Source organism: Cydia strobilella, chromosome 12 (assembly GCF_947568885.1).
Source record: "Cydia strobilella chromosome 12, ilCydStro3.1, whole genome shotgun sequence".
In the NCBI taxonomy this organism is placed as follows: Eukaryota; Metazoa; Arthropoda; class Insecta; order Lepidoptera; family Tortricidae; genus Cydia; species Cydia strobilella.
Window position 1 is genome coordinate 8,983,485 of NC_086052.1, and position 27,485 is coordinate 9,010,969.

General features: G+C 35.9%; 2 protein-coding genes across 9 annotated transcripts in view; one reads left to right on the forward strand and one right to left on the reverse strand.

Moving 5' to 3' along the window:
• Positions 1-888: 888 nt before the first annotated feature.
• Positions 889-13,424, reverse strand: LOC134746095 (vitamin K epoxide reductase complex subunit 1-like protein 1). 2 transcript variants are annotated; one of them, XM_063680346.1, is made up of 4 exons: positions 13,320-13,424; positions 7,832-8,011; positions 3,361-3,458; positions 889-1,158 (listed from the first exon to the last, which is right to left on the reverse strand). In XM_063680346.1, the coding sequence occupies exons 2-4, from the start codon at positions 7,996-7,998 to the stop codon at positions 956-958; spliced, it is 468 nt and encodes a 155-aa protein (XP_063536416.1). In that variant the 5' UTR covers positions 7,999-8,011; positions 13,320-13,424; the 3' UTR covers positions 889-955. The 2 variants fall into 2 exon arrangements, with proteins under 2 accessions (XP_063536416.1, XP_063536415.1); XM_063680345.1 differs by lacking the exon at positions 13,320-13,424 and adding an exon at positions 10,252-10,400.
• LOC134746076 (fibrosin-1-like protein) overlaps positions 12,663-27,485 on the forward strand; it is an 85,577-nt gene continuing 70,754 nt past the window's right edge. For 6 of the 7 annotated variants that reach the window (XM_063680300.1, XM_063680306.1, XM_063680305.1 and 3 more), the window contains exon 1: positions 12,664-13,305. In XM_063680300.1, the coding sequence (XP_063536370.1) occupies positions 13,066-13,305 (240 nt within the window). In that variant the 5' untranslated portion in view covers positions 12,664-13,065. Of the gene's footprint in view, positions 13,306-27,485 lie in introns of all 7 variants that reach the window. The other variant, XM_063680302.1, reaches the window with a different exon arrangement.

Below are 27,485 nucleotides of genomic sequence, written 5' to 3' on the forward strand. Positions count from 1 at the left end.
ACACGGTGGCTAAAAAATAAGTGCATTCCCGTTGCCAGGGAGGTTTTGGGATTATACTGAGCAACCTTAACTATGGGACCAACCCCGAAATTGCAAAAAAAAATTTGGCTGTTTCATACATTTTATTTTGGCTAGTCCATTTTCGATTTCGTGGTTGGTACTATAGTAAAAGTTGCTCAATATAATCCCAAACGCTATATAAATATAACCAATACCATTATACCATACCATCCTTATCAACTTAGTAAAGAGCTAAAGAGTAAAGACACAGATAGTTATAAAGAGCAAAGATAGATATAACTCCGTAATAGATGGATACAGTCTAAGGAAAAAACGTGCCTCGAAAATCACGAAAATTTGATTCTCGATCAGATGGCGCCACTAGTTTTGGCCTACACTCGTATAGAGGGCGTTGACTGTTTCGTTTGTTATTTATAATTTTAACGCGTACCAGTGAAAGAACATGGGTCAAAATCATATAAAAATAATTAATGCAAATAAAAAAATAATTTATCCATATTTAAATACATTTTATCGTATTTTTATAAATATTTATTTTTAGTTTTAAAGTGTGTCGACAGATGGCAGTGAATTAACTGGGGTTACAAAATTTACTATGACAGTAACGCTCTAGTATAAGTTACTCTATGTAAAGAGTTTAGTTTTCAATGCGCATCTAGACTAGATAATTAAATGATATACTACTCGCCAATAGATGTCACCAATGACGCCTCCGGAACTTAGTGATGTTTAGGAAAGTCTGTAGATGGCGTGGTAGTCAAATATTGTAAAGCGCCATCTATGATCTGGACACTTAACTTTTGAATGCTCTTATAGAGTATTACTATTCGCTGACAGATGGCGCTGAAACCGTAAATAAAAACAAAGTCACTTTTACAAACTTCATTTGAATAAATTATTTTTATACAGTTCAGACGAGTATGTATATGTTAATTTATCGACATTTTTTAAGGACAACATTCAATTTCCTATAGACTAATGCGGCTATGCCACCATTTACAAAGTAAGTAGAGACACAAACCACGCAGAAATCCCGTAGAACGAATAATAAAAGGTAGGCTAAATAGACGCAGGCGAGAACCGACATCACTGCAGTTAAAAACTGTAGTTGCACCACCGAAACGTTGTCGTACGTAGCTGAAACAAGAATTAGGGTTAATATAATTTATATGCAAAATATCCCGCAATATTATGTGCAATATAGCTACATAGATGGCATTATCATTAGTATTTATCAAAGATAGATATAACTCTAAGTTACTCTATGGTATTTATCAAAGATTTATTCATTGATTGTACTAGACAATTAAAATTATATAATTTAATTATATAATATTATTATATTCTTTCTTTAGTTAAGTATTTGCATGCAACAATGTATTTTAATTGGTACAGTGTATACCTAATTTCAGTATGCCTGTCGGCGAAGCATACTTAGCGTTCTATAATACTTTTTGTACTGACCAACACTGTTACCTATGTTTACAAATAAATCATTTGAGTTTGAGTTGAGTTTGAGTGAGTTTAGATGTGTAAAGTCTCGTAAAGTACAAACTCGTGCTAGGAATTTGACAGCTAATGTAGATGGCGCTGTAGGCTCCGTACTAATGTAAAGATAATCAAAAATCGACAATGGGGTTGGCAACTGTCAAAGGTTTGCATAGATGGCGCCATCATAGCTTGCCCCTTTCTCTAGTTGAACTATATGAGATTTGGCTAAAAGAGCATCCAGGGCATAAAATTCTATTAAAAAAACAAGAATTTGACACAATTCTAGGGATTGACAGGGCAAGCTATGCTGGCGCCATCTACTAAATACTTCGACCGGCCAACCCCATTACTACAAAACCATGGCATCGTACAGCGCCATCTTCTTCAGCTATCACTTGCATCTTTTAGGCGGTTATCACACTGGATGCGATTCGCATGTCGCTCCGATGTGCGAGCCGGATGTCCGCCTTACAATACACAGCTTATAATATACACAACGAATCTTTATCTAAGCCCGGCGCGGAAGGAATGTGTTTGTCAGAACACCATCTAAGGAAATAGTAGTTGTGAGTATTTTCAGGTCAGTCGGGACATGTACACCGACCGAGAGCTAGGCATCTCAACATTCTCAACTGAGCTAAAAGGCTTAGATATTTACGTTTCAGGTCCTTCCGTTATAATAACCAACCATTCCCTTTCCTTACTGGAAAAAGCACGGTTACCTACGTTGGAAGGGCCTCTAACCCTTTATTGATCTAACGTAAGATGTATTCTAACAATAAGGTTAGGCACAGTAACTCCTATGGACGCACTTGTCCCGATTGACTTTTAACTCGACAACCTGACGAAATAAAAAAAAACATTGAAAATGATATAATCCCGCAATGATATCCTTGGCCCCGAAAACAGGAAAACAACGGGGGAAAACAAATCTGTGGCCCTAGTGAATAAGGGTACAAATCTCGGGCAGCCCAGTTGTAAAAGGGTTCCACGTAAGTTCAACGTAACACTTATGCCCTTTTAGCCTAAGCTGTACGAGACTTGTACCCTTTTTACTAGGGCTGCAGAAATATCAGCCGGCCTTATACGCTATCGAGTTATGTACTTACCTACTATAATAGTGCACGACCGCAAAGTCAATAAATCATTATCAGCAACTCAGTAAAATATCGATTCACACTTCCCAGGGTGCAAGTGTACAAAGTGGCCGGAGTGGCCCATTACGTTAACAGTTACCCACTCGTGAGCTACCAAATAAGCGTAAAATACTTACTTTGCGCTTAGCTTCTAAGGCTTTAGCAATAGTTTTCTCAGGAAAGAGTCACGACTGCGGTGATGCGGGCGCATCGCGATTGTCGATTATCGACTTTTCAAGTTAGATTAACATTGAGTAGGCACTTGGTGCATGTCGAAAGAAATAGCAAGTTACCAGATTTGTAGCACGGGCAAAAATTGCCTTAAGGGTCCGCAGCAAGCTCGGTTCTCAATACAAACGTACCTAGTTACACTTTCATTTTAAAACGACCAGCTAACTAGATTGCTCTGAAACTTTGTACTTACAATAGGTAAAGGTTAATAATAATTAGGTGATTAAATAATTAGGTTATGTAGCTTCAGATACCATAGGTAGTTTAATAAAAATACAGCGAATTTATGTTTTTCATACAAAACTTGTTTTTGCTATATAAACTAATTACAGGCATAGATATACGTCATGTTACAATGACATGTGCAAAGTTTCATTACAATCCAACGCGTAGTTTTAAAATAATGTTATTAAAATATTGAAAAGTATTGTATAATATTAGAGCATCATTAGGTATGTATGGACATATACCCTATACTTACTCATAAGAATCATTAGGCAGTAGAAAACAATTCCATAAATGCAATTCGGAAGTTCCAACGGCGACCCTTTCGCCACCAAGCCAAATCCTTTAGAGAAACTGCGAAAAAAAAAAACAATATATTAAGTAAGTAGATATCATTAGAGTTAAAAACATAAAGTTAATAAGGTAGGTACACTATCGTATTTTTTATTGCTATCCAGTACCTAATTTAAGGTGGTTCGACTAGGTTACCCAAAGCTTAAACCCCGCTAGATGGCGTCACTTTCGCAAATTTTCAGGTTTTTTTTTTGTGGAATAGTGTTGGTATCTGTATACTTAAAAGTATGTTTAGCGCACTCTTTACATAAATATTGAACTATTATAATAAACATTGAATACTTCATTAGTGCAAAAAACACTTTTAAAGTCGACAGAGTGTTTCTGTCATGCTATTTCCTACTATTACTCACACATGCAAACAGTGTTTCCGTGATGCTTGTAGTAGACAATTTCATGCAGTGTAAGTATGCTGCAATGGCGTTGCGGTATGTTCGTGGAAATACGTGCAAGAGGATTCGGGTTCGAGACTGGTACGTCAGGGGTACTTTTTTTTGTCCTTTTTGTGTTATGTTTCTTATACCTTTTAGTCTTCGAATTCTTGTCCGATTCCGATATAACCGAAATATATTTCAGTGATATCGGAAACGGCTCTAACGATTTCGATGAAATTTGCTGTAAGGGGTTCGATCTAGCTAGGTCTTATCTCTGGGAAAACGAGCATTTTTGAGTTTTTACTTATGTTTTCTTTTTCTCGCAGATATTCAGTATTATTAATAAATTAGTTTATAACGTTTTATAAAAATATGTGACGTTTTGAACTAAAAGGTACCACATTGTCGGTTGTCGATTAGGTTGATTTCATTTTGAAGCTTTATGGGAATATGACAACAATAAGTAGGTACCCGTTTGGTTGAAAACGCCACATAAATTGAAAACCTGACTTTCACAAATCTCACCTTTTTGGGTTCTTCCAACTCAGAAAGGATGGAGAATACTGACGATTCTTAGTAGCACTAGCCCAAGGAAGTCCAGGTTTGTAAGTGTCAGGTATCAGTTTTTTTAAAGCGCTAAATATAGTTCTACAAGTAAAGCAATCCCTTACTGCCCAGCCTCTATAGTATTTTTCAAACTGGAAGGGTACGATGATAGATTTCATCTCCATACAATTTATAACCTAATAATGCCAAATGTTGCAAAATTATATTGAATTGAGATCTATCATCGTACCCTTGCAGTTTGAAATAGTTATTTAAGATACAAGTGCGGAAAAGAGAAAATTTGAAAAGAGTGGCGACAGATTAAAACACGACCGCAGAGAGTGTTTTAAATCGACACGAGTTGCGAATTACCTATTCGCACGTGTATCGTACAACGTTTTACAGTACATATGGCCCTTTAAACTTTCGACATATGCATGAAAAGTGCTCTTTACGCACTAGGGCGAGAAAGTTGCACCATATGTACTGTAAAATACTTTTTAGTACATATGGTGCTACATATACGTTACCGCCCTACTGCGGTAATTAGTACAATACGTGCATATGTCGAAAATGTAAAGGGCTATAATTATGTACTGTAAAACGTTGTACAATACACGTGCGAAAAGGTAATTCGCAACTCGTGTCGATTAGAACACTTCCTTCGGTCGTGTTTCAATTTATCGCCACTCGTTGCCAATTTCCTACTTTTCGCACTTGTATCGTAATGTACTAATAATAAAGTAGTAATTGTAAAATAAAATTAAAACTTTTTTTATATATTTTTTTTGGATTCAAGTAGGTAAAGCGAGTAACAACATTGCATGGCCTTCTAATTATAACAATTATAGAAAACGGGATATTTATCATGTTTATTTATATTATTTATTTCTCGATATTTTGGCCGGTCTTGCAAGACCAGTCGTTGTGGAGATCCCTGGGGAGGCCTATGTCCAGCAGTGGATGTCTTGTTGGTGTAGATGGATTCACAACAAATGAAATAACATTTTTTCATATTTGTTATCCGTAGTTGTCCCTGTACCTGAAAGAAAAATAATATCATGATAGCACAAATTCTCTAATGTTATAGGAAGAAAGATGATGCAACAATATGGATTCCAATAAAGTTATCATTTACTTACCTAGTAATAATTGTGTTTTTCATTCATAGACAAAATTCCATAATTTTCATCCCCAGGAAATGTTTTATTTTACTTTATTGCAGTGAGGATGTCCTGATTTTTTCTGGCTAATGAAGGAAAACATTTTATTTCCAAGAATGCCTCTTCATTTTGCACAATACCTAAAAAAAACCTAGAGTTAGTGACACATTGACTATTCGGCAACCAAAACAGTAATAATTACATTATATAGGTATTGTTCACTGCTTATATCTACCATTACGGAAGAAGTGAGAATTATTTTCTAAAAAGATCGGCACGAGAAAATTACAATGTACAATGAAGGAATGAAACTGTACCTACCTTACGAAACTTCACCATCATGAATTTCGCTTCAATTGAGTCTGAATTTTTCTGGATTTTCGCGGACCAGAACACCGATGATTTTTGTAACTTGATTTAGACGTTGCTATCATTTTCAATTTATACAAACAAATTGATGTCACAATAAACATGACCCTATGTGTCAGTGTCAACACTGTGAAATAAAAATGCACTAAACATGACGGCACTGCAAATCCTGCCAGGTCGGCCAGGCAACGTCGCCAACGTCATAGAGTGGCAACGCCGCACGCAACGTATTTGTACACGACATTTGTGACACACACATACGTAAAATTGATGAAAAAATTACGTTGATTTATGTATGATTTCTGTATGAAACAAAGTTTTTCTATTAATTTAGCGCAAACGAATATTCGAAAGTAGATAAACGAGCAAATATTTCTGTAGTAATAGTGTGTAGTGCCTTAATTAAAGCAGATTGAATTTTGTATGAAAATCGAACCACCTTAAAAGAAAATTCCCGTGTTTTTGTATTTAACTGTTACTTGAAAAGTAGGTGCATATGGATGACCATGACCATAACTACCTATTTTTATATACCTGCTACCTAATATTCAGTTTTCTAACTTTTAAGAATATTGTAGAATAGAAGCCATTCCAACAAAAAACAAGGTACCTATATGTATATATATATATGCTAAATATAACTTAATGAGTATTAAACATTTCACTACCTACATAAGTACATACTTCGCACACTACTACACATTTCCAGCAGACAAAACCTTAAAAGTCTAATAACAATATTTTAACCATTAAACCTCACCGCATCGCATCTGCGATGAAAATAGAGAAGAGATACCCATTATAATCACGATAAGCGATGATAGACATAAAGGGGAAGGTAAATTGGTGACGAAAATTGTGCGCACCCCATCCATTGAGTTATGCTCCATTGAAAGGGCTTTCAAAAATCTCCCCTAGCTGTTTGATGATCCACAAGTTGGAAAATTATTTATGGAAACAGCTTTTACGCTAGACAGAAATGCTTTCTAAATTGGAATTTGAATCGCGTTTCGCAAGTCTGTTTTAAGAATTATAGTGATTGATTTAACAACTTGGCGCATGCCAAGTGGTTCAGGTACACAGTGTAACTTTTGAACAGGTCGTTGGTTTGAATCCTCACACCAACCAACAAACTATCGGATTATTTGTAACTAGCTTTTCAATGAAGGAATACATTGTATTGTGTGGAAAGGAAACCAGACTATCCACATGATAACAATATCCAGTTTCTATTCTGGGTTGAAAAAAAATCCATGCTGGTGCAGGATGCCTGTATTAAGACAACCGCTCTTCCACAAAGGGTTAACAATTCTATATATAATATATTGAAAAGCCAAATGGAATTGCAAGTCAATGGCCTTTTCATTTTTCTGATCCTTATGCACATGCGTTGAATTAGGACCCAGGTAAATTCATAGATATATAGAATTCTCATTGTGTTCATGATTTATAGGTAGACAGGTAAATTCATAGATTATAATCTTCATGGTTAGATATATACTGATATATGTCACGACAAATACAGGAAGGATGTAATAGCAGGTACAGTTCGTTCGCGTTAAGAATGTTAAGCCTGACCAGGAATATATGATCACACGCCATGTTGCGGAATTTCACTGGAAATATTTTTTTCATACTATACTGAACTGTCACCCTATACATGAGAATAACAGCGCCCTCATGACAATAATCATATATTTGTGGCCAGTCAGGCTTTAGAAAAATCATTATTGTCTGCCGGCCTAGCCACCCCGCCGTAACCAATCAAATCGTTCCTAATTGAAAGTCAAGTTCAGTGACCAGTTGAAGGCATACTATCTAATAAGGAATTATTTGATTGGTTACAAACATCCCTAAGCTGGCGGACATTGATGATTTTACTGCATTTTTAACGCGAACGAACTATAGTAGAATTACTTACTCCGACGTGAGAACTGATGAGCAGCTGGCTTTTTCAGCGAGGTCGCAGTAGGCCTTGTACTCGGGGTTTGCTTCTGCGGTCATCTCCACGAACAAGGCGTACGTGGATATCAGGATGCCGACAATCGCTGCCGATATGATAGCTCTGTCTAAGCCTTTTTTACCCATTTTGAAGATAGGGCTGAAATAAATCAAAAAAATATGTTTGTATTTTTGTGAATAGATTGATAAAAAGAGCGTCGGCAGCGGAGCACTCGATGATGTAATCGTAATTTTATTAGTTATTCTAAATAAGATTAGCCCAAGCCCCGAATAAGTCACTTAATTAAAAATAAACCACCATACCACAGTCTGACGATAATTATAGTAGGTACCTATTTAATAAAAACTTAACAAACACTTACAGAGAACAAGTACACGGATTAAATGGCATTTTGCGGACGTTTAAAGTGCTTCTAAATTTATATTCAAACTAAGTATAGCATTTTCCAGAAAACAGAAGTATCTGAACAAGCTGAAACAGCTTCTAGAATTATTGTCGGAATAAATTACATTATAAACATAATGAAAATAAAGTAAATGCCTAAAGGCTGACTGACTGAAATTTGTCAACCATGACTCAATCAAAGTTTTATTTTAATCTTTGCAACCTTGTTTGTCATGTACATGTACAGATGTGTTGAGGTACTTGCGCAGGTTGTATGCATCGTGTAACCAACGGTTTATAGAAGCATGTAGTAGTCCAGCGATTTGAGCACTTGCCAGGGCGACCCACCTGCGCAAGTACTAACCCTGCACAGTTGCACACCCAAAGTATCTGCGTAACTGGAGCAAGTAAAAGCGCGGGTCAGAGTAGTACGTATAATATATACACTGGCGCGGGCTTATACGTATTTTGTGCGCCATACCAGTTACAAGTACAAGCACACACCATTATCTGGCGCATATTGCTATACTTAGCATGTTTGCGCATGTAGCCCGCGCATAGGCATAGACAAGCCAAGCCTTTAGGAATCTAGCTATATATAATTTAAATAATTTATAGCCGGTCAAACAAGTTTGTCATTAGAAAAAGCGAAATTCAAATTTTCTATGGGGCGAAAACACCTACAATTTTTTTGCCGCTCTTTTCTACTGACGGAAATTGCTTGACAGAGTATACTTACTTAGACCCCCACTACTGGTACCAAGTTCTCATTGTGTAACGTGTAAATTTTAACAATTAATATGCGTAGTGGGAATTTGGAATTGGGGAAAGATAACGAGCGCGCACCATAGAAAAAATTTGAACTTTCGGAAGCTCAAAAGTTGATACACTTTGCCACATATTAAATGCTAAGTAAATAAAGCGAACAGGCGGGCACCACTGTTGCACACACAGCTAATGTGAAACACGAAAAGGTAATTAAGCAGTGTCATGTTTTTTTAAATATGCAAATTAAATATTTAACAAGGGAGAACAAAAACGAGCCTACAATAAAACTGTCATGACGGTAAATTAAACAGCGTTATCCGATCCAAATTTAATTTAGATGCGAGATCAAACCGATAATAAATGTTGTTTCAAAACCAATTCACACGATCTTTTATAGAATAAATATGATATTAAAGGAAGGGGAACCACAAACATATGAAATGGAGTTAAAAAAAATGTTTAGACGACGGTTCTGCCCTAATGTTGTACAGTATCAGAAGGAATTTGGCAGCAAAAGGTTTTTTATTTTTCTGGTACCTATCGCGTTGATTTAAACAACGACCCAATTTTAGTTAAGGGATACCCCAGAGTCCGTAACAAGTTATTGGATAGACAAGTACGTTTAATTGTAATCAACGATCACACAAACTGGTTTTGTGTATTCGTAGCAATATGGATGCTATGGTAAAGTAAACAAACAAGCTGCTGGAAAAGGGTATTCTAAATCAATATTCTGAATATCACCATGGAATCTGATTACGATGTCTGATTTTGTCTGTGGCAAAATTTGCTAAGACAACTTTTTAGTGACCATACTAGTTTAGTCATAACATGAGGCCTCTACTAATTGATTTACATGCATACTATTGTTATTCTAGTTTTACCAGTTATGACACGTTATCATACGTATTAGTTATGATAATGATAATACACGTATTAATCATCGAAATCACCTCTATCTCTAATAGTAGGTACATTACGATACAAGTGCAAAAAGTAGGAAATTCGCAACGAGTGGCGATAAACGGAAACACGACCGAAGGGAGGGTTTTAAATCGACACGATTATGAAGGTGCCATAAAAAGGGTAATTTAACCTATTTTTTTACAATAACAAAGACAAAACGATACCATACATCAAACATATATTAATAATACACATAAGATACGGTACATCTCACAATGTCATTTAAATACACTACTATAAAGAACCTAAACATTACTTACCTAAAATATTATTTAATTGATATACTATCACATAACCACAAATCCTTCCGTTTTCATGAACGTTTTATACCTATACAATTACTTGTTCGTTTATTTAATAACTCGTGTTAATAAAATGATTGTTGAGTGGCACACGTGACACGCTACCTCGGTGGTGACTCGCGTTATACTGAGCCACTTATCTGTCGTGTCGTGTCATGTCATGGGAGGAGTATATATATATTATTTATAGGTTATAGGTAAGTAATTCATTGATTTTAAGAAGATAAATACCTATAAATTGTCACATGAGCTCTTCCTACGTTCGGACATCTTACAAAATTCTAACTAGGTATTAGGTACTGGTACTTGGTACTTACCTACATATCCCTTTATTTATGTATTAATACACAGTACAGAGCTTAAATTTAGACAGATTGCAAAACTGTATTTACAGTTTGCCTGCAGGTATTACTACTTTGAGTGTGATTTAGACAGCCGAACGTAAGCGAGGACGTTTAATATTGCGAGGCATACGATATTTTTACGGTCTAAGTACCTACTTATAACAACAGACATAAATATGGTTATTGATATGATATGATGATACGATTTATTTACTGGTTAACTAAAATAACGTATGCAAAATGTCAATTTAATGACTACACGACTCGTTTAAATTACGCGCTCCAACGATTCAGTCTAGCCAAAGACAAATAAACAATAATTATGTTCTGGCAAATCTTTATAGAATAAACGCCTTATTCATTCGCTGTTGACACCCACCCACCCGCTTTTGACGCCATACAATGATGTATGAATAGCTATTGCCCGCGACTTCGTACGTGTGGATTTGTATGTTGGTGGTTATTTTATTATATTCTACATAAGCATAGAACATTATGCAGCAAAAGATAGCAGTAGGGACGGTTAATCATTTGTTAATAATTATACAAAGCATGAGATTTGTCTGTCACAAGGCAAAGTTGTTGTTTAACCGCTCGTCCTAATATTGATACCAGAGCAAGCGAAAGATTCCAAAATTGAAATCGCTTCCGTCTGTCTGTACGTCTGTCTGTCACCAGGCTGTATCTCATGAACTGCGATAGCTTAGTAGGAAATACGGTATACATTCACCTGCAATAATGATATCATGGAGACTTTATAAATGATATGTTACACAACGAAGGCCGCAAAAATATCTGACACGATCTTATTTGTAGAGCCATAATAGCCATGATCCGCCTTCACCGAAACGTCTAAAACTTTTTTCTTTAAAAGCCTGGCAACCCTTATTTGTGACCGGATTTTCGCAGGCAACCCTATACCACTATATTCGCAATAAAATTACCATCATTTTGATATTATATATAATTCAAGCGTCAGACAGATGAGTGCAATAGGGGATATTACTGCAATGTTCTGCCACTAGAGTGCAGCACTAGCCTTTTTAGTAAACCACAAAGTAACTTATACTGTACCTTTAACAGGTTTTTGAAAAGCTTTCAGAGATAATAAAATATGACATTGATGCTTCAACGCGGTTTGTTTACAGAGGATCTACCGGGAAACGCGAATCCGAAATTTCGCTATCTGCCCCTTTATCGCTCGAATATGCAAGTGACAGAGATGTTAGATAACGAAATTTCGATTTTCTTGTTTCGCGATGAATTTTCAGATTGTGGTAGTGGCGCCACCTACGCTGAGTTTCGCGTAATATTTCCTACTCACCTGTTTAAACACGGCAACCTCATAAACTCATATAATAGTGATAGGAAAAAGATAGGCAACCTAATTTATTCATGTTGTATAGGTATACTTTCCATTGGAACTTATTTCGTTCGTCAGGTAGTCGGTGCAAATTTTTTTTTTTAATTCCATAAAAATAGCCTTGACCATATTTCTTTAGGCAACCCTATTTATTTATGTTCAGGAACATATTTTCTTTCATAAAATATAAGTTTCGTTTGGGCCAGCTAGACAGTTGAAATTTTCACAGATGATGTATTTCTGTTGCCGCTATAACCAAACAAATGCTAAAAGTACGGAACCCTCAGTGGGCGAGTCCTACTCGCACTTGTCCGGTTTTTTATAGCTCTACCATAGCTCTATGATAGCTCTACTATGGCTACTACAAATAAAGTTGCTAGGTAAAAAAATCTGCACACTGTTTACGGCGTTGTTTTTAAAACAACTTTATTTTCGCCTTTAACCCTATATAAATAAGCCCGGCATAAATGCCATCTACTCGTTAAAAATAGCGAAAATATCATCAACTCAAACGCTCCATCAGCAATTTGTATTTTACGAGAGGGAAGATAGGTGTAAGCGTACGCGTGAAAAGAGTAAAACCGAGGCGAGCGCCACATTGCCACAGCCGCCCTATTGTGCTTTGACGTGTTATGTTGGTATCCCTGCTTTAGTTTACCATCGCGACCGCGACGTAGCGTTGGCGTCGTGCAACACCTTTCATTGTATTGACTATTGACTGATTCTCAACATAGAGAATAATGTATAAACTTAATTTAACGTATTATTATCTTAGTTCTTGTTAAATTATAATGTAATATGTCTTAGTTTAAGTGTAATTATGTCTCCATTTACGTGAATGTGAAAGAAGACAGCCCGTCGAGTGCTACGCGGCCATTTTACTTGCAATGCGGCAACGGTGTACAATCCGCCATTGGAAACGGCCAGTGTCTTTCTCCGAGTGCAAGATTTGTATTTTGTTGAATACAGCCTAATATCGACGGATAACCATGAGTGATTCAAGTGAAGTGCGGATTTTAGTGTAGTGAAACACGGTGGTCGGGTGATTCGAATAATGTGCGAACGATGGAAAACGAAGTGAAGCAGCGCAATCAGAGAAATAGGCGAAGGGAACGGGCACAGCGCATGCAAGCACAGCGAGAGAGTAAAGTTAAGGATGGGGACAGCGGCGAGGACGAGTCCCCGGCGAGAGAGAAGCCGCCTCGTCCTCCTACCAGGAGGAAAAAGTCGCGGGAGCCACTCGGAGAGGAGGACATCATCGATGGTTTCGCCATAATGGCATTTCGCACCTACGAAGATCTCGAGGTAAGTACACAAACCCGTCTGTTATCACGATGCAGCACACGACAGGTATAAGCCGTATTGTCGACTTATTGTGCCTGCTGATTACCTTGTCAATATGGCTTGGCCTTTCTTTCTAAACAAGCACTTATACGCTTCAATACTTTGCACAACATCGGTCACAATCGCCGAATGGTCAAATTTTATTGTTTTTTTACCTATATTATCGTTACAGTGATGCATTCGGCTACATTGTAGCCTACAACTTAAAATTATCACCTATGTGACAAATTTCGTGAAGAATGTACAAATTTAACTAACGATTATCGTAAACTTAATATTACAACAATTATCGCAGTGGACATTTAAATTGGTATTTATTTCATATTCTCATTACAAAAACAGCGCTTTGTAATCGCTTTGGACGTCGTTGCCTCGGAAGTGCATTGACCTATTGAATGAACCCTAGTGTAAAGAAAGATCAGTCGTAAGTGGATTTTTAGTGGCATATGCTTTTCGCCATTTATTGTAGATACTTTTGGCGTTAGATTTACAAAATACGATAGTAGTTACATAATACCGATATAATAACAGTAGATAGCAGCTGACGAGGTCGTACTTCGTAGGAGCGATCTCGGCGCTCGGGTGCAGCGGTCTCCCACAAAGTGTAAATTCGGTCTAAGTGGCTTTCGCTCGTTTGTGCTCATTTATCGCCATCCACAACCAGCAATATGTTGAGTAGGTATGTTAGCATGTGCACAATAAAACTACATTCCGCGCTATCGTTTTAAATTATGGCGACAGGCCTGCCGTTTGTGGCTCGTTGAGCGCCGTACGCGTACTAAAACACTGAAACAGGTTCCTTTTCTCCTATTTAATTCGCCACATGCGGTTTGCTTATGCAATTTTTGCTTACAATGAACGTAAGATAATTGTTTACAAGAATGAGGTTTTTTTGTTGAAATTACAGATCAATCTGCCAGCATATGGTCGACGACGGAAAATAATACCATTTCCCGTCTATTGTTAAGTTAAAACCCTATTAAAACGAGATAATTATTACCTAATTATTATTATTATTTATAAGTCATGGTCAGATAAACAATACTAATTAAATAGCTTCGGCGTCGTCATACGTTTCGTTTTACCTATACTTACGTCAACAAGATAAATAAAATAGCATTTGATAAAAAATACTGAAAGTCACTTACCTACCTAGTCAGTATTTTCCCACGTTAATACTTATTTGGGTTCCGTACCAGTACCGTTAGGACCAAAAAGGCTTACTTGAATTCAGTTGTCCTTAAGTCCTTACCAGGATCCTAAATAATTCAGTAGGTAAGTATAAATAAGGTTACTTTTAGGAATTACGATGCTTGCTTGTTCTTCTAAGGTCGCGAGACAACTTTATTGCCTTTATTTTAAGGTCACGTATAAATTGTTTTTGGCATCAATATTGGCCACATCGATATCTTAGACCTTGACTGAACACTATCAATGTGATCCCTGGGCAACTTTGTAGGTAGTTTAGGGTAACATTGTTTACACAGTTTCTTGACCATTTGCAAACCTTATTGCAACGAGTTACGGTCTACCTGCAATCAGTTAAGCGTGTTACTATTAGTACCTCTGTAGAACCTCGATTATACGAACTAATTGGGACCGAGACTAGTTCGGATAATCGAAATTGACGTACAAATTAACGATAGAATATAAAACACCTGAATAAAGTTCGGATAATTGAGGGTTCGGTACATCGGAGTTTTATTAGACACTTCGAAAACCTTTATTAGAAAATTCGTAAACCTTAATACAACACCCAAGGTCCACGTATGGTCAGACCTGCTAGCATGAGTTGCGTTCCTGCGCGCGACTTCAACTATACTATGGACTCGCGCGCGAGTACGAATAGCACGAATTAGCATGCTAGACGGTCAGAAAAGAGTGTTGCTTTAACGCAGCGTACTACGTAGGCGAACAACACGCGAACGCAAAGCGAAGCGATGCGTCGCAGGGTGAATCAATCCTTTGACACCTATGGAAGTACCTGCATAAAAATTTGTAAGTAGGTATAGGTAAATACCTACTTGCAGAGAGAAGCGAAGCTAATAACTTTGCCGACTGTACCTACTTACCCGCCTAAGTATCAATTCACAACAATGTAAATAGCGTGTAATATCGAGTAAGTTATACGTAACATTTTTAAATAGGTACAGGTACTAACTAAGCATTACTAATAAATCTAATAATTGATGTCCAGACCTACGTAAGCGTAAAATGAATTCATTATTGTACAAGAGAATAATCATATACCCAGGTAATTTGTAACCTATCCGCAAATTAATAGATTTGACCTTTTAAGTGCAATCAAGTCCTCCATGTGACCGTTCCACCTACCCACCGGCGATATGAGTCAAATGTTACATTAATTACATTAAAGTAATAAATAATTAAATTAAATTAAGAGCACATTTTAATTAAGCTGTAAAAAGAACCTACCTAACCACGTGCTACTTAATTTGTAAATTAATATTTAGACGCGTCTTATCTCATAGATGTAACACGTTTTTAGGCATGTACTTTTAATAATAGGTAGGTACCTAAAAATAAATAAAACATTTCACTTACCTATTTTGATTGCGCCCGAGTCCTCTCTGTACCTACCTCATTAATTATTAGGAGTACCTAAATAACGGTCACATATATAGCACTCGTTTTTTTTTTTTTTAATCCGAGACATCAACGTCACACGCAATTACTTAAATAGGTTTATGTTTTCCATTAAATAGGTTCATCCTCTAATATTTAGGTTTTTATATTTTCTTTTATAGCTTAAAAGGTAAATTAGAAAAAGGTCGTCGTCCAGCAGGACAAAAACGGTCGATTTTACTAATTCAGCCTACCTAAACTACCTTAAACCTTCATGGCGCTCAAAGCTTAATCACCTACCTTTAAATAGCGTAATGCTATTCTTAGCTGTAAAATGATAAGTAAGCTAATTTATAGGTGGGTAGGTAGGTACCTATTTTTTAATTAGTTTCATGTTGCTTCCTGTTTAATTTTGCACGCGTTAATTTAGCTGGTACCTATACCTATAGCGTCTAAAGGACAAGAACCGCAATGGGTCAGCGTACAATGATTGTGAATAAAGGAAATAATATTACGAATTACTAAAATAGGCTTAGATTTATTTAATCTAACATAACAAATTACGTAAGGTATACATTTTTACTAGTTCAATGTTCCTTCCTCCTTGCACGTACTAATTAGGTAGGTATGTTATCGTGTATAGGCACGGATCGCAATTGGAATGTAGGTATTTATGTGGTACTTATGTATAAAAATAGTTATGCATTGGAAACTCGATAACTCAAACCTCGATTACACGAAATAAAGTTCTCCTGTCTTTCAAGACGAGGTTCAAGCAGATCTTTATTAGGACGCGGTAATTTAGGATTTCCGATTTAAAAAAAATTATATCTCTAAGTTACGACTACCACTTTGACTCGTTGAAAACACTTAAGTTAGCAGAGATTTGACCTCCGTTACAAACTATGAGGTAAACCTTCTGTAACTTTAACTTTATTTAAACTAGTCGAAACTGCTTTAAACAAGAATCTGTAAAAGTCGCCCCATGTCGATATCCTCTGTGTCAAAAGCCCGTATAAACAGAGTGTTATGTTTTGACGATTACGTCAAGATTTGTTTATCAAGGGTTCACTGTATCGCTTTAATGTTAGAATTACAAATATCCTTATCATAACACATTTGCAAGCAGGTATTTTTATTACTTGCATGTTTTTTATTTTACACGTGTGTATTAGGAATTAGGAACGTACCCACTGACAAAGTACGATGGCCCAGTGGAAGATTTTAAAACCGTAACGAGTGCAGCCATCACCTACTTGGACAAATGTAAATTAAGATTATAAACTAGTTAATAAATGAATAGTGTAAAATAAAATTGCCATACGATAAATAAATAATTAGGAACGTGTACGTAATGTACGTTACCGGCCACGTAAACGGTCAACAAGATAATAGGTGTTTTAAACCTTAATTAACGAAATTTTCTCATTTTTAGGGTTCCGTACCTCAAAAGGAAAAACGGAACCCTTATAGGATCACTGTTGTTAATATGATTGATTTCTAATATCTATACATTTAACAAAAACTAATAGAATAATTAAACAAAGTGTTACTAGGTTTAGGCACCTAGTTCCCAACTCAGCAAGGTTTCTCACAACTCTCACAAGTCTCACAACTCAGGTTTTTATTATATTCTAAACACTGTTAGACTTCTCGAATGCCTATACATATGTAAATTGTAGAATGTAGATACATCTGTTTGTGTAACATAATGCTTGCCTACTTGAATTGCATGCGTGATTTCGGCGTTGAAATAACGTTGGCCAAGAAGCTTCTCAGAAGTCCGCAGGTGGGAGCACTTTGCTGACCTAATTTAATACAGGTATTTCTGGACGCTATATATATACATATATAATATACATACACATACATACAAACAGCGCTGGTGCAAAGCGCTGGTGGCCTAGCGGTAAGAGCGTGCGACTTTCAATCCGGAGGTTGCGGGTCAAACCCCGGCTCGTACCAATGAGTTTTTCGGAACTTTGTACGAAATATCATTTGATATTTACCAGTAGCATTTCGGTGAAGGAAAACATCGTGAGGAAAGCGGACTAATCCTAACAAGGCCTAGTTCCCCCTCTGGGTCATTCGTAAAAACTAGTGCCTACGTCAATTCTTAGGATTAGTTGTCAAGCGGAGCCCAGGCTCCCGTGAGCCGTGGCAAGAGGCCGGGATAACGCGAGGAAGATGATGACACATACATACAAACGAAAGTATTCATATTTGTTTTTGTACTATATGTATACGTGTGTTGTTGTTTCATTTTATAAGTAAAATAGAGATAGAAATACCGATGTAGAGTGATGTACATTAATAGCAATTAAAACAATTTAATCCTATATATGTATAGTAATTTTATACGATTTATGCTATTTATTTTTATCGATATACATACAAACAGCAACACTGTTAACCGTCCATCGGTGGACCTTATGCCTTTTGTAATAAGGTTTACGAACTGTCAGTTAACAGTGTGGGCGATGGCACCTATGAGCCCGTTCTTAACATTAAATATATTCTCTTTTAACCCTTAAATCGACAGAAAACCGTGACAGTGACAGTTCAAATCTCGGCGCTCAATAAAAGCAATAATTATGGTAAAGAAAAAATACAAAAAGAGGGTCAAAGGTTATGTCCAGTATTTTTAACGTTGCCGAATTTAGGGTTAAAGAGGTCGCAACGTTTTTGTTATTGGAAAGACAAATAAATTTTATCCAATAAAAGCATTGGGAAACTTGCATTTAAGGGGCCCCCCTAGCCTAATCGGTAGTAAGTAACCCTGATTTCTATGCTGAAGGTCTGGGCTTCGAATACCGGTAAGGAAATTTATGTGTTTATAACAGATATTTTGTTCTTGAGTTATAGATATCGAGCCTTATTGTGGGACTAGGTCGAACCAGTGGGGAGACACTCCTCCTTTCGGGCAAATTCGGCTCCGTTCGGCTCAGCATTTCTCCGAGCAATTATTAGGGTTGGTGGCACAACATGACGTCCCTTTGCGTGCACGACCACAGATAAGATAACGACTAGAATTTTGACAACCCTAAATAGCCGAAAGGGATAGTGCCATACATTAGAAAGGGACAGCATGATTCGACCCTGAATCGCTGTCAAATTTCGGGTTTGTAGGAAGTGTCCTTCTCTACGGTAGTACTATTACTTATTCTGTGGTCGAACTAATATTGTCTTATAATGTTGCTATTTATGCAGCAAATGTTTGTCATCCAGAAGGCAGGAATAATATCGAACTACATAAAAATATAGGTCATATACCTACACTATACTGAATTTCAGATATATCTATTAAGTAGTCAATTTACTGTAATAATAGTCAGATAAGCAATCGAAGCACTTATCTATTCTCATGTTATAATGTTTGTGATATGCCGCCAATAATCTGAAGAAGTTAGAACATTTCATTGTTATCAATAACAATTTGGTATACCTATATTAAAATTTTATGAGACCAATTAAATAACTCAGTCAGATTTTACTGACCATAAAATTGCTCCGCTAGTTTTTTTATGGGTCAATTTCGTAATGATCATCCGGCCCATCTTGCTCCAGAGTAGTCCAGACATTCACGTCTACTGGTTTTTTAGTATTTATATTAGATTGATTGGTTCTCTAAAGAGCCTAGAGTATATATTGATTTAAACTAACACGATTTTCACTCATTTTAAACTAACACGGGACTTAATCGCGTAAAAACTTACGTTCATTTATGGCCTGACGTTTCGAATGTGACGTTACGTTCGTGGTCACAGGCAGACTGGCGAGAAACGAACGTGACGTCAGATTCGAATCGTCAGGCCATAAATAAACGTAAGTTTTTACGCGATTAAGTCCCGTGTTAGTTTAAAATTATGAGCCTAGAGCATGATTAATAACACCTCTAGGTGTGTGAGACAAACATTGCAAAATAAAAAAGGAGATGTTCCAAAGTAATTTGTAAAGTTTGGCAACACCCGTCTAACCTACCTGATAGCGGTCGAGGAAGTTCGAACTTCGAACGTGGCATGAAGTTATGCGGCCGTGAAATATTGTCAGACATTGGATTTTTGTGAAGCGAGCTCACGATCCGTTTCCTTCTCCTTACGGTGTTTTTATCTTGTTAGGAACGTGGATTTGGTTCTTTTGTGGGAGATTTACAATTTATTTGGGCGGTTTACATATTATTTGGAATGGAGATAAGCTGCTTAAAGTAAACGAAAAATATTTAACATCGTAGTTTCATTTAATATGGTATATGCTGCACAGTACCCGAATTAAATTAAAATGAAGGAAAGGTAGAAATGACAAATTATGTTACTAGTTACTTTCTTAATCTAAATAATATATAATGTTTGCTAAATGGTTATGACTACTATGTTTTGCTGCATTTCAACCATCAAAATGTCACCCAAGTTATCATGGGGTTCGAAGTATTCTGAAATTAACTATGACGGTGCACGACGCTAGTCCATAAATTTGTACGGTATGACATGTAATACCTGTAATAGCCACAGCAATATACTCGTCGAACACGTGTCTAGTGCACTCGCTACGTGTGCTTATACAAAATCAATAACGCCGCTTTAGAAGACGAGCCGCGACGGCTGGGAGCAGGGACCGAGTGTCTCGGCGCCCCTAGACACCCCTATGACCCATCCCCTCCTGGTTATTCCCTGGAGCTCAATGTTAGCACTTTTTGACATAATACTTACCTGGGTGAAGTTTAAACCGCTTCGTTTCGCTTTTATTACCACTCGTGTTGCTGCTTGAAATATCTGCGCTCCCGTCGACTTTACACTGCGAGTTAGGTTACTTATGTTATTTAAAGTTTTAACAGTTTTGGTCTCACGAGAAGGGAATGCGATGACCAAGCTTTCAAGAGTCGCATTTTATATTTCGTCGTAACATACTAAGCCGTATCTTAATGTTCCGTTTAACTTTAGTAGGGTGGCCGAACAGGCTTTAGGTTAGTTTTTGTTCATGTCGTCTCGGATATGGGTAAATATGGTATTAAAACATTCAGTATAATGTCCTGTACACAAATATATGAGATGACAATCGCGAAAGTGGTGGGGGTAGTTGCTGTGACGTCATAAAGTCGGCAGTACAAACTTTTTCTTTTTTTTTTCTTTTAAACATACCATAGCCAAACCCCACCACTTTCGCGCTTGTCAATCATATATTTGTGTTCAGGACATCACACTGAATGCACTGATACCAAATATGCCCATATCCGAGACTACATGAGCGAAATTCTATTTCTAGAAGACTTCGAGAAAAGTTAAGGCCACTATTAGACGAAATGCACCAAATCTAAAACTTTGTTGATGATGCTGACATTGCTTACCTTAGACAAATCGTATAATGAATAAGTCTCAAAACCATTGGCCTACATTTTAACTTCGTTATGAAATCTTAGTCCTAATCCTAGATTTCATATTCAAGAGGGTTCAAAACGCTTACCGATCAAACGAAATCCGTTATTAACTATACCTTTTAAAGGTTTTAAATACGTACTTGAGGTATTTGAGATGTGCCAAGTAGCAAGAATCGCGATGCTTTTTGAAGTGCGACGCTTCGTCAGAGGATTGCTACCTCGATAATCATAAAAATCTTATGTACCGTTCCAGTATAAACCTGACAAACGTCCTTTTTGATTAACGTGGTACTGTAGTGGGGCAAGAGTGAGGCCCGGTGTATCTCGCCGATCTGCCTGTGCCCGATAAGTTTGTGCACCCTCTCGGCCATGCTATCGCGATCTAATAGTCCGCCGAGAGCTCACTACAGCCAATGTGAACTTGTCCGCACTCCTCCACGTCGAGTGTGCACTCGACACCCTCTTATCGTGCTTGACGTTTAATGCGTAACTAACTCACGCTGAAGAATCAATTGTAAATAAAAAACATAAGCTTATCGGTATATCGGTATTTGTACTCTCACATTAGTTCTAAAAGCACGGCAATCATAATCATATTGTTGACTATTCACTGCCTAGAGGCGTTGACATCTCTCACGGGCGGTGACGGTAATAGCCTCTGTGACGTACGGTACTATAGAATGAGTTATGAATTGCTCCCCGTTATAAGTTAGTTTTCGTAACTTAATGCCGCCTGGCCGCAACTCTATGTATAACAACTTGTTTTCATTGGTCTTGGAACGCCTCATTACTTCCGTGTTGTAATAATAATAATTAAAACATATTTTATTCTCTCGTGATTATCTCGTCAAAAAGTTAGACACAATATTCATATATGTACATTATAACAATAATGTGTCAATCAATGCCAAACAATCTTAAGGCTTTATCAATTTAAATATACGTATGTATTCTAAAAGGTGCTCAATAATATGCCAATGAGACAGGTACATTGATAGATAGATGCCAGTGTACTATATTTACTTCGTAATTAAACGATCGACCTCGCACTAACAGTGTGATAAATTAAATGTATTGTAGGCGGTGATTATTAATTTATTATTTATTTAAATCGCAACTTCGTTATTAAAATTTAATTAAATAGTACTTCATTGTATATTTGTAATTTTTGTAAGATTATCAATCTGTCTGACAAAGAGGATAAAGGATTATATATTTTACTTATAAAGAAGTATTATATGTTTTCGTTAAAATTAGTGGTATAAATATATATCAGTGTAAAATTATATTTAATATTAGATATTGCTCTCCTCTGGTGTTTGAAAAAACAAAACATGATAAAGCTCGTCACAGACGGAGCGATAATATACCAAAAGAAATCTTATAGCAAGGCATCTTACGATATATTTTAGGGGGCGTTCGAATATTACGTAGCTACTTTTAAAAATATTAACTTGTATTTTTATAGCGCCTATATTACCTACTCTTGGTAATTGGTGTCATTGAAATCTCTTCTTTGTTTTGACTTCATAACTAGTTTATTACAACGGTAAATTCTAATGGCAATAAATTTACTTGCCATTGCGAATCAAATACCTACTTAATTCAAACTTCAGTAAGTGTACCGAGTTACGACAGTCTCGGTTAAATTTGATCACTGTTGTTGACATTATGTAACCTATATCAAAGTAGATTAATGAACTCTCCCACTGTAAGCGCTACCAGTGACAGATGGTCGGTTAAATTAAATCTGGTTAGAGTCTGTGCGGAATGAGAAGAGTCATGGAATGTATGGGATCCAATACATTTCACGACTCTTTTCTTTCCGCACATACTCTAATATGTTTATTTCACGTATTATACTGATGGCGTTATTCTGGACTTATTTATAAACGCGTTACTGGCCTGAATTAGCTATGTCTTTATCTGTCATTTTGACTTACGAATTTGTAAGAAAGGGATAAATCATAATTTAACTAAATCAGGCCCGTAAAGTTTTATGAATAAGGGCGAGCCTTTACCAATGCTATGTATAAAATTATAATTTATTCAATTTAATATTATTAAAACCACTGCAAATGTGAGGGTGTGGTCTGAAATTAGATTATTCAGATTATGCAAATGATACTATTTACTATTAATGTATTTCAAATACGATATGCGTCCTTTTTACGATGACTGGACTTGTAGTGAGATTTGATAAATTATTAATAAATATCATCGAACTTTTAGTCTTTCTTTCGAATGATTGTCACATGTATTGTACAATTATCCTCACGATCTGACTGAACTTAGAAAAAAAAAAGCGAAATACATATAGTTAGTTACTAGAGATGCAACGCAAAAATCCGGCCTATCCGGTATATTTTTACTATCCGACTTAATACCGGATAGTATTTTTTTTTCTAGTGATTAACACTTTTCGTGATAGGCTTCTCAATCCTAATACAAAATGAACCCGAATAGCGGGTTCTAAGCAGGGAAAGGAAATATTAATATCAATTAATATTACTTATTACAATTCATATTCAAACATCGAACAATTTTACACAATCTAAATTATTTATTATACTATGTACAGCCATAAGATACCTTATGTCTAACATGTTAAACTTGTTAAAGCATGCCAACAAGGTTTTCCAAATTTCTTATCGCAGTATAGTCTAAATATAGCATTAAAAATTATTTTTATGACTGTTATCTTAATTAGGATAACAGAGCCTAATCCAAATAATCTTCCGATAATTTTGTTACCTAGAAACTAAACGCTTTGATGCTCTCGTCAGCTGTGTACGTTTACAGAGGCGTTACTCGCGTCATCTGTTAAGATAACATTCTTGAAAAATAGATTGTTTGGGTACGTCGCTACGTTGAATTCGCGTGACGTGTAATGACGTCACACGAGTCTAAAACAGGTTCCTTCTGTCATCAGGCAACCAATAACTGTCAAAGTAAAATACCTAAGAACAATTAGTTTTATTAAAGGCGTTTATTTGTGTGATGAGCACAGATATTTGTTTCTGAGTCATGGTTGTTTTCTATGTATTTAAGTATGTATTTATAAATAGTTATATATTATATATATCGTTGCCTGAGTACCCACAACACAAGCCTTCTTGAGCTTATCGTGGAGCTTAGTCAATTTGTGTAAAATGTACTATAATAAAAAGAAAAAAAAGTAGAATGACCCAATTATGTGGTATAATTTAATTAATATAAACAGCTGATTAGTATCAAAACAATAATCACACAAGCCATAAATCAAACAACGTTTAATAAATAGTCGACAAATAAAAGATTACGATGTTAAAACCCCCATTAATCCATTCGGCATTCCTGTACGGAACTCACCCCGGGAGCGGGAGCGAGAATTTTAAATAGCGACCTCATTTTACGATCGTTGCAAGTAAAGCAGTTAATTCTTGGTTCCCAGTTATTGCCACTACTTACTCGTTTAAGTCACGATTATTCAAATGCGTGATTTAAATTTCACCACGAGCCGCACAGAATTAGGACGCATCTAATTTTAACTACATATATCAAATTAATGTTCATGTTTAAATTAAATGTTTACTTGGTCAGTTAAATTCGGTGTTTTTTATTTTGTTTCGGGCTGGTCTCTTCCATAGAACTGTATTGCTACCGGCTTGTCTAATTTTCAGACAGTTATTTAGCACTTCCACCTCCTACAGCTAATGGTAAATCCTTTAGTACATACTTACTTTTACATAATAAAATCATCATGGCTAATGTACAGTCAACCAATTTGATTCCTAGGCCACTATAGAACCTTGTCGCTTGAACTACTAGATATCTACATAACATACATCACTCAATTAGCACTGTCGTAGAAGATAAACAAATTAATTCATTATGACATGTTTTGATGTTTCTATAGTGGCCTAGGAATCTAATTGTTGACTGTACACTTATTTACCTAATCAAACTTTATACGAATTATTTTCATTTGTTACTGTTTAAACTTGAAAATATTGAACGTTCTCAATAAATAATTAGTGTTTGCAAACCATTTCACTTTGAAATGAAATTAAAATGTAGATGAATAACAATTCATTTAAGTGTTCACGTCCAGGAGCGCTGAAATTAAAGTTAAATCGGTGTCTTCGGCGCGAGGGGTGGCGAGAGGGTTGGGGACGATCGACACGCGACGGGCCCGCTACAGGCGTTTACAAACATTTCGATACGGCCCTCATATTTGTTTCCACGCGCTACTACTTTCCCTCCCTAAATTATTAAAAACGGTTTTCAGATTTATCGTGGGAAATTTTACTTAATTGTACTACTTGTTTTGAATAAACACAACACTATTAATGTGTTGTTATGTGAATATTGTGCTCAGTCCCTTTAAACTTACTTATGTTTTGCTTTTGTATGCGTTTTTTCTGTCATTTTTTGTCGCGTTCCTCGACAGTGCTGGACTTGTGGTTTTTATTATATTTTTTACTGTACAAAGAAAACAACTGAACAAAAAGAGTGGCAGTTAGACAAAGTATTTTTTTTAATGTAATACAATTTGTAATAATTGTATAAATTAACACTAATTGAATGATGACGTATCATTTTAATCTTGCCATGATAACGCAACTCAATCGGATGAAAAAGAGACCGAAGAGTAAAATTTACTTTACCTAATAAATAATGATTTATTACTCTCATAATGTAACTAGACAGTTTTTATTCTTTTACATAAGGGACAAATTATTATTTTCTTCATGTATTTCAAATCTCGGCGGAAATAGTTAAAATAACTTAAGCTTCATTAATCAATCTAAAACGTTCAATTGAGATTATTGAGCCAGATTAGTGTAAATTGGCACGGGACTAGTATAATTGAGTATAATCGCTACTTTAGTACTATTTACATTATCCAAGCGGCGGTAACCCACGCTGGCTTGTCTGAAGTCTTAATTAATGATCCACCATTCTGCCATTAATCACACAGCTTTGGCAAATTGAACTCCAAGCCTGCGCCCGCGCTTAGCGCTACATTTAATTAAAATAATATAGGTAGTGTCACGAAATGGCTTTGCGCTCATCTTTCGGTTGATATTTTGATTATTAGTCAATCGATCATTTTAAATATAATAGCAATTTTTTACGTTACTTATATGAGACATAATTCTGTAATAAATACCGAATTGCCGTCGGCTCAAGTTCTGAGCTGGTTGTATTGCAATTGTATTCAAGAAAATTAAAGTAACTATCTATATCGCTGACAAAGTGAATTGTATGATTTTTTTATTGAAATATGTAATATAAATACTTAAGGATACTTCTTACCGGAATCCGTCCCTCTGTCTGGTTTATAGGAGGTTGCACTTCGGAAATAGGATTCTCGAGTTCTACGCGAATGAAGTCACGGGTAAAAATTTGTATTCATACGTTTGAATAATGTGTTGCCAAACAAGATTTTTTAAATGTTTTTTTTTATTCAAATAGGCCTAGCAACAAGCACTTTAAAATTGTCAAGTTTTACAAATATTACCTTAATCTAAATATCAGAGCAATTAATTGATGCAGTTATTATTATTCTTAAAAACATTGAATTATTATAGATGTGTCAAACTTAATAATAAGAATTTCACAAAAGGATCGTCAAACACCAAAATTGTATAAAAAAATACTAGTCTAGAAACTTTCTAGAATAAAAATCTAAATATCAAAAAATACGGATTACCTAATATAGGTATTCATTGAATTATCAATTTTATCATTATTACCATAATAATAAATAATTAATTATTTTCAATCACAATCCCACGGTGTTTCATCATCATTCATGTAGTCTTGTGTGCTATAATAGGCTTTAGAGATAAGTTTACGTTTTACATATTTTTTAAATTTATTAACAGATAATTTAGTGATGATATTTGGAAGTTTATTATAAAATCTTACACAATGAATGATTTTTTAATTTTATGGAGCCGAGTGAAGGGCACTGCGAGCTTATGCTTATTTCTAGTATAAATCTTATGTAGGTATGTCACAGTTTTTCTTAAAACTGGCAATGTTTCTGGCAATGTGTATTCTAAGTTAAACATATTAGAAAATTGAGTGGCTCAAATATTAATAGGGTAGTTGACAAACTTTTATTATTGGTATCAGTCGATAAGGTTTGATTTGGGGATCAAATTTCTGTATGGTACCTTAAAGCCCTTATGGG

What these genes read in the sequence shown, in the direction of transcription:
- LOC134746095 (XM_063680346.1), bottom strand. Translation starts at nt 7,998, where the DNA reads ATGGGTAAAAAAGGCTTAGACAGAGCTATCATATCGGCAGCGATTGTC. An exon ending in TCATCAGTTCTCACGTCGGA is followed by an intron (nt 3,459 to 7,831) that starts GTAAGTAATTCT and finishes TTTTTTTCGCAG; the next exon opens with TTTCTCTAAAGGATTTGGCT. An exon ending in CTGCCTAATGATTCTTATGA is followed by an intron (nt 1,159 to 3,360) that starts GTAAGTATAGGG and finishes TTCTTGTTTCAG; the next exon opens with CTACGTACGACAACGTTTCG.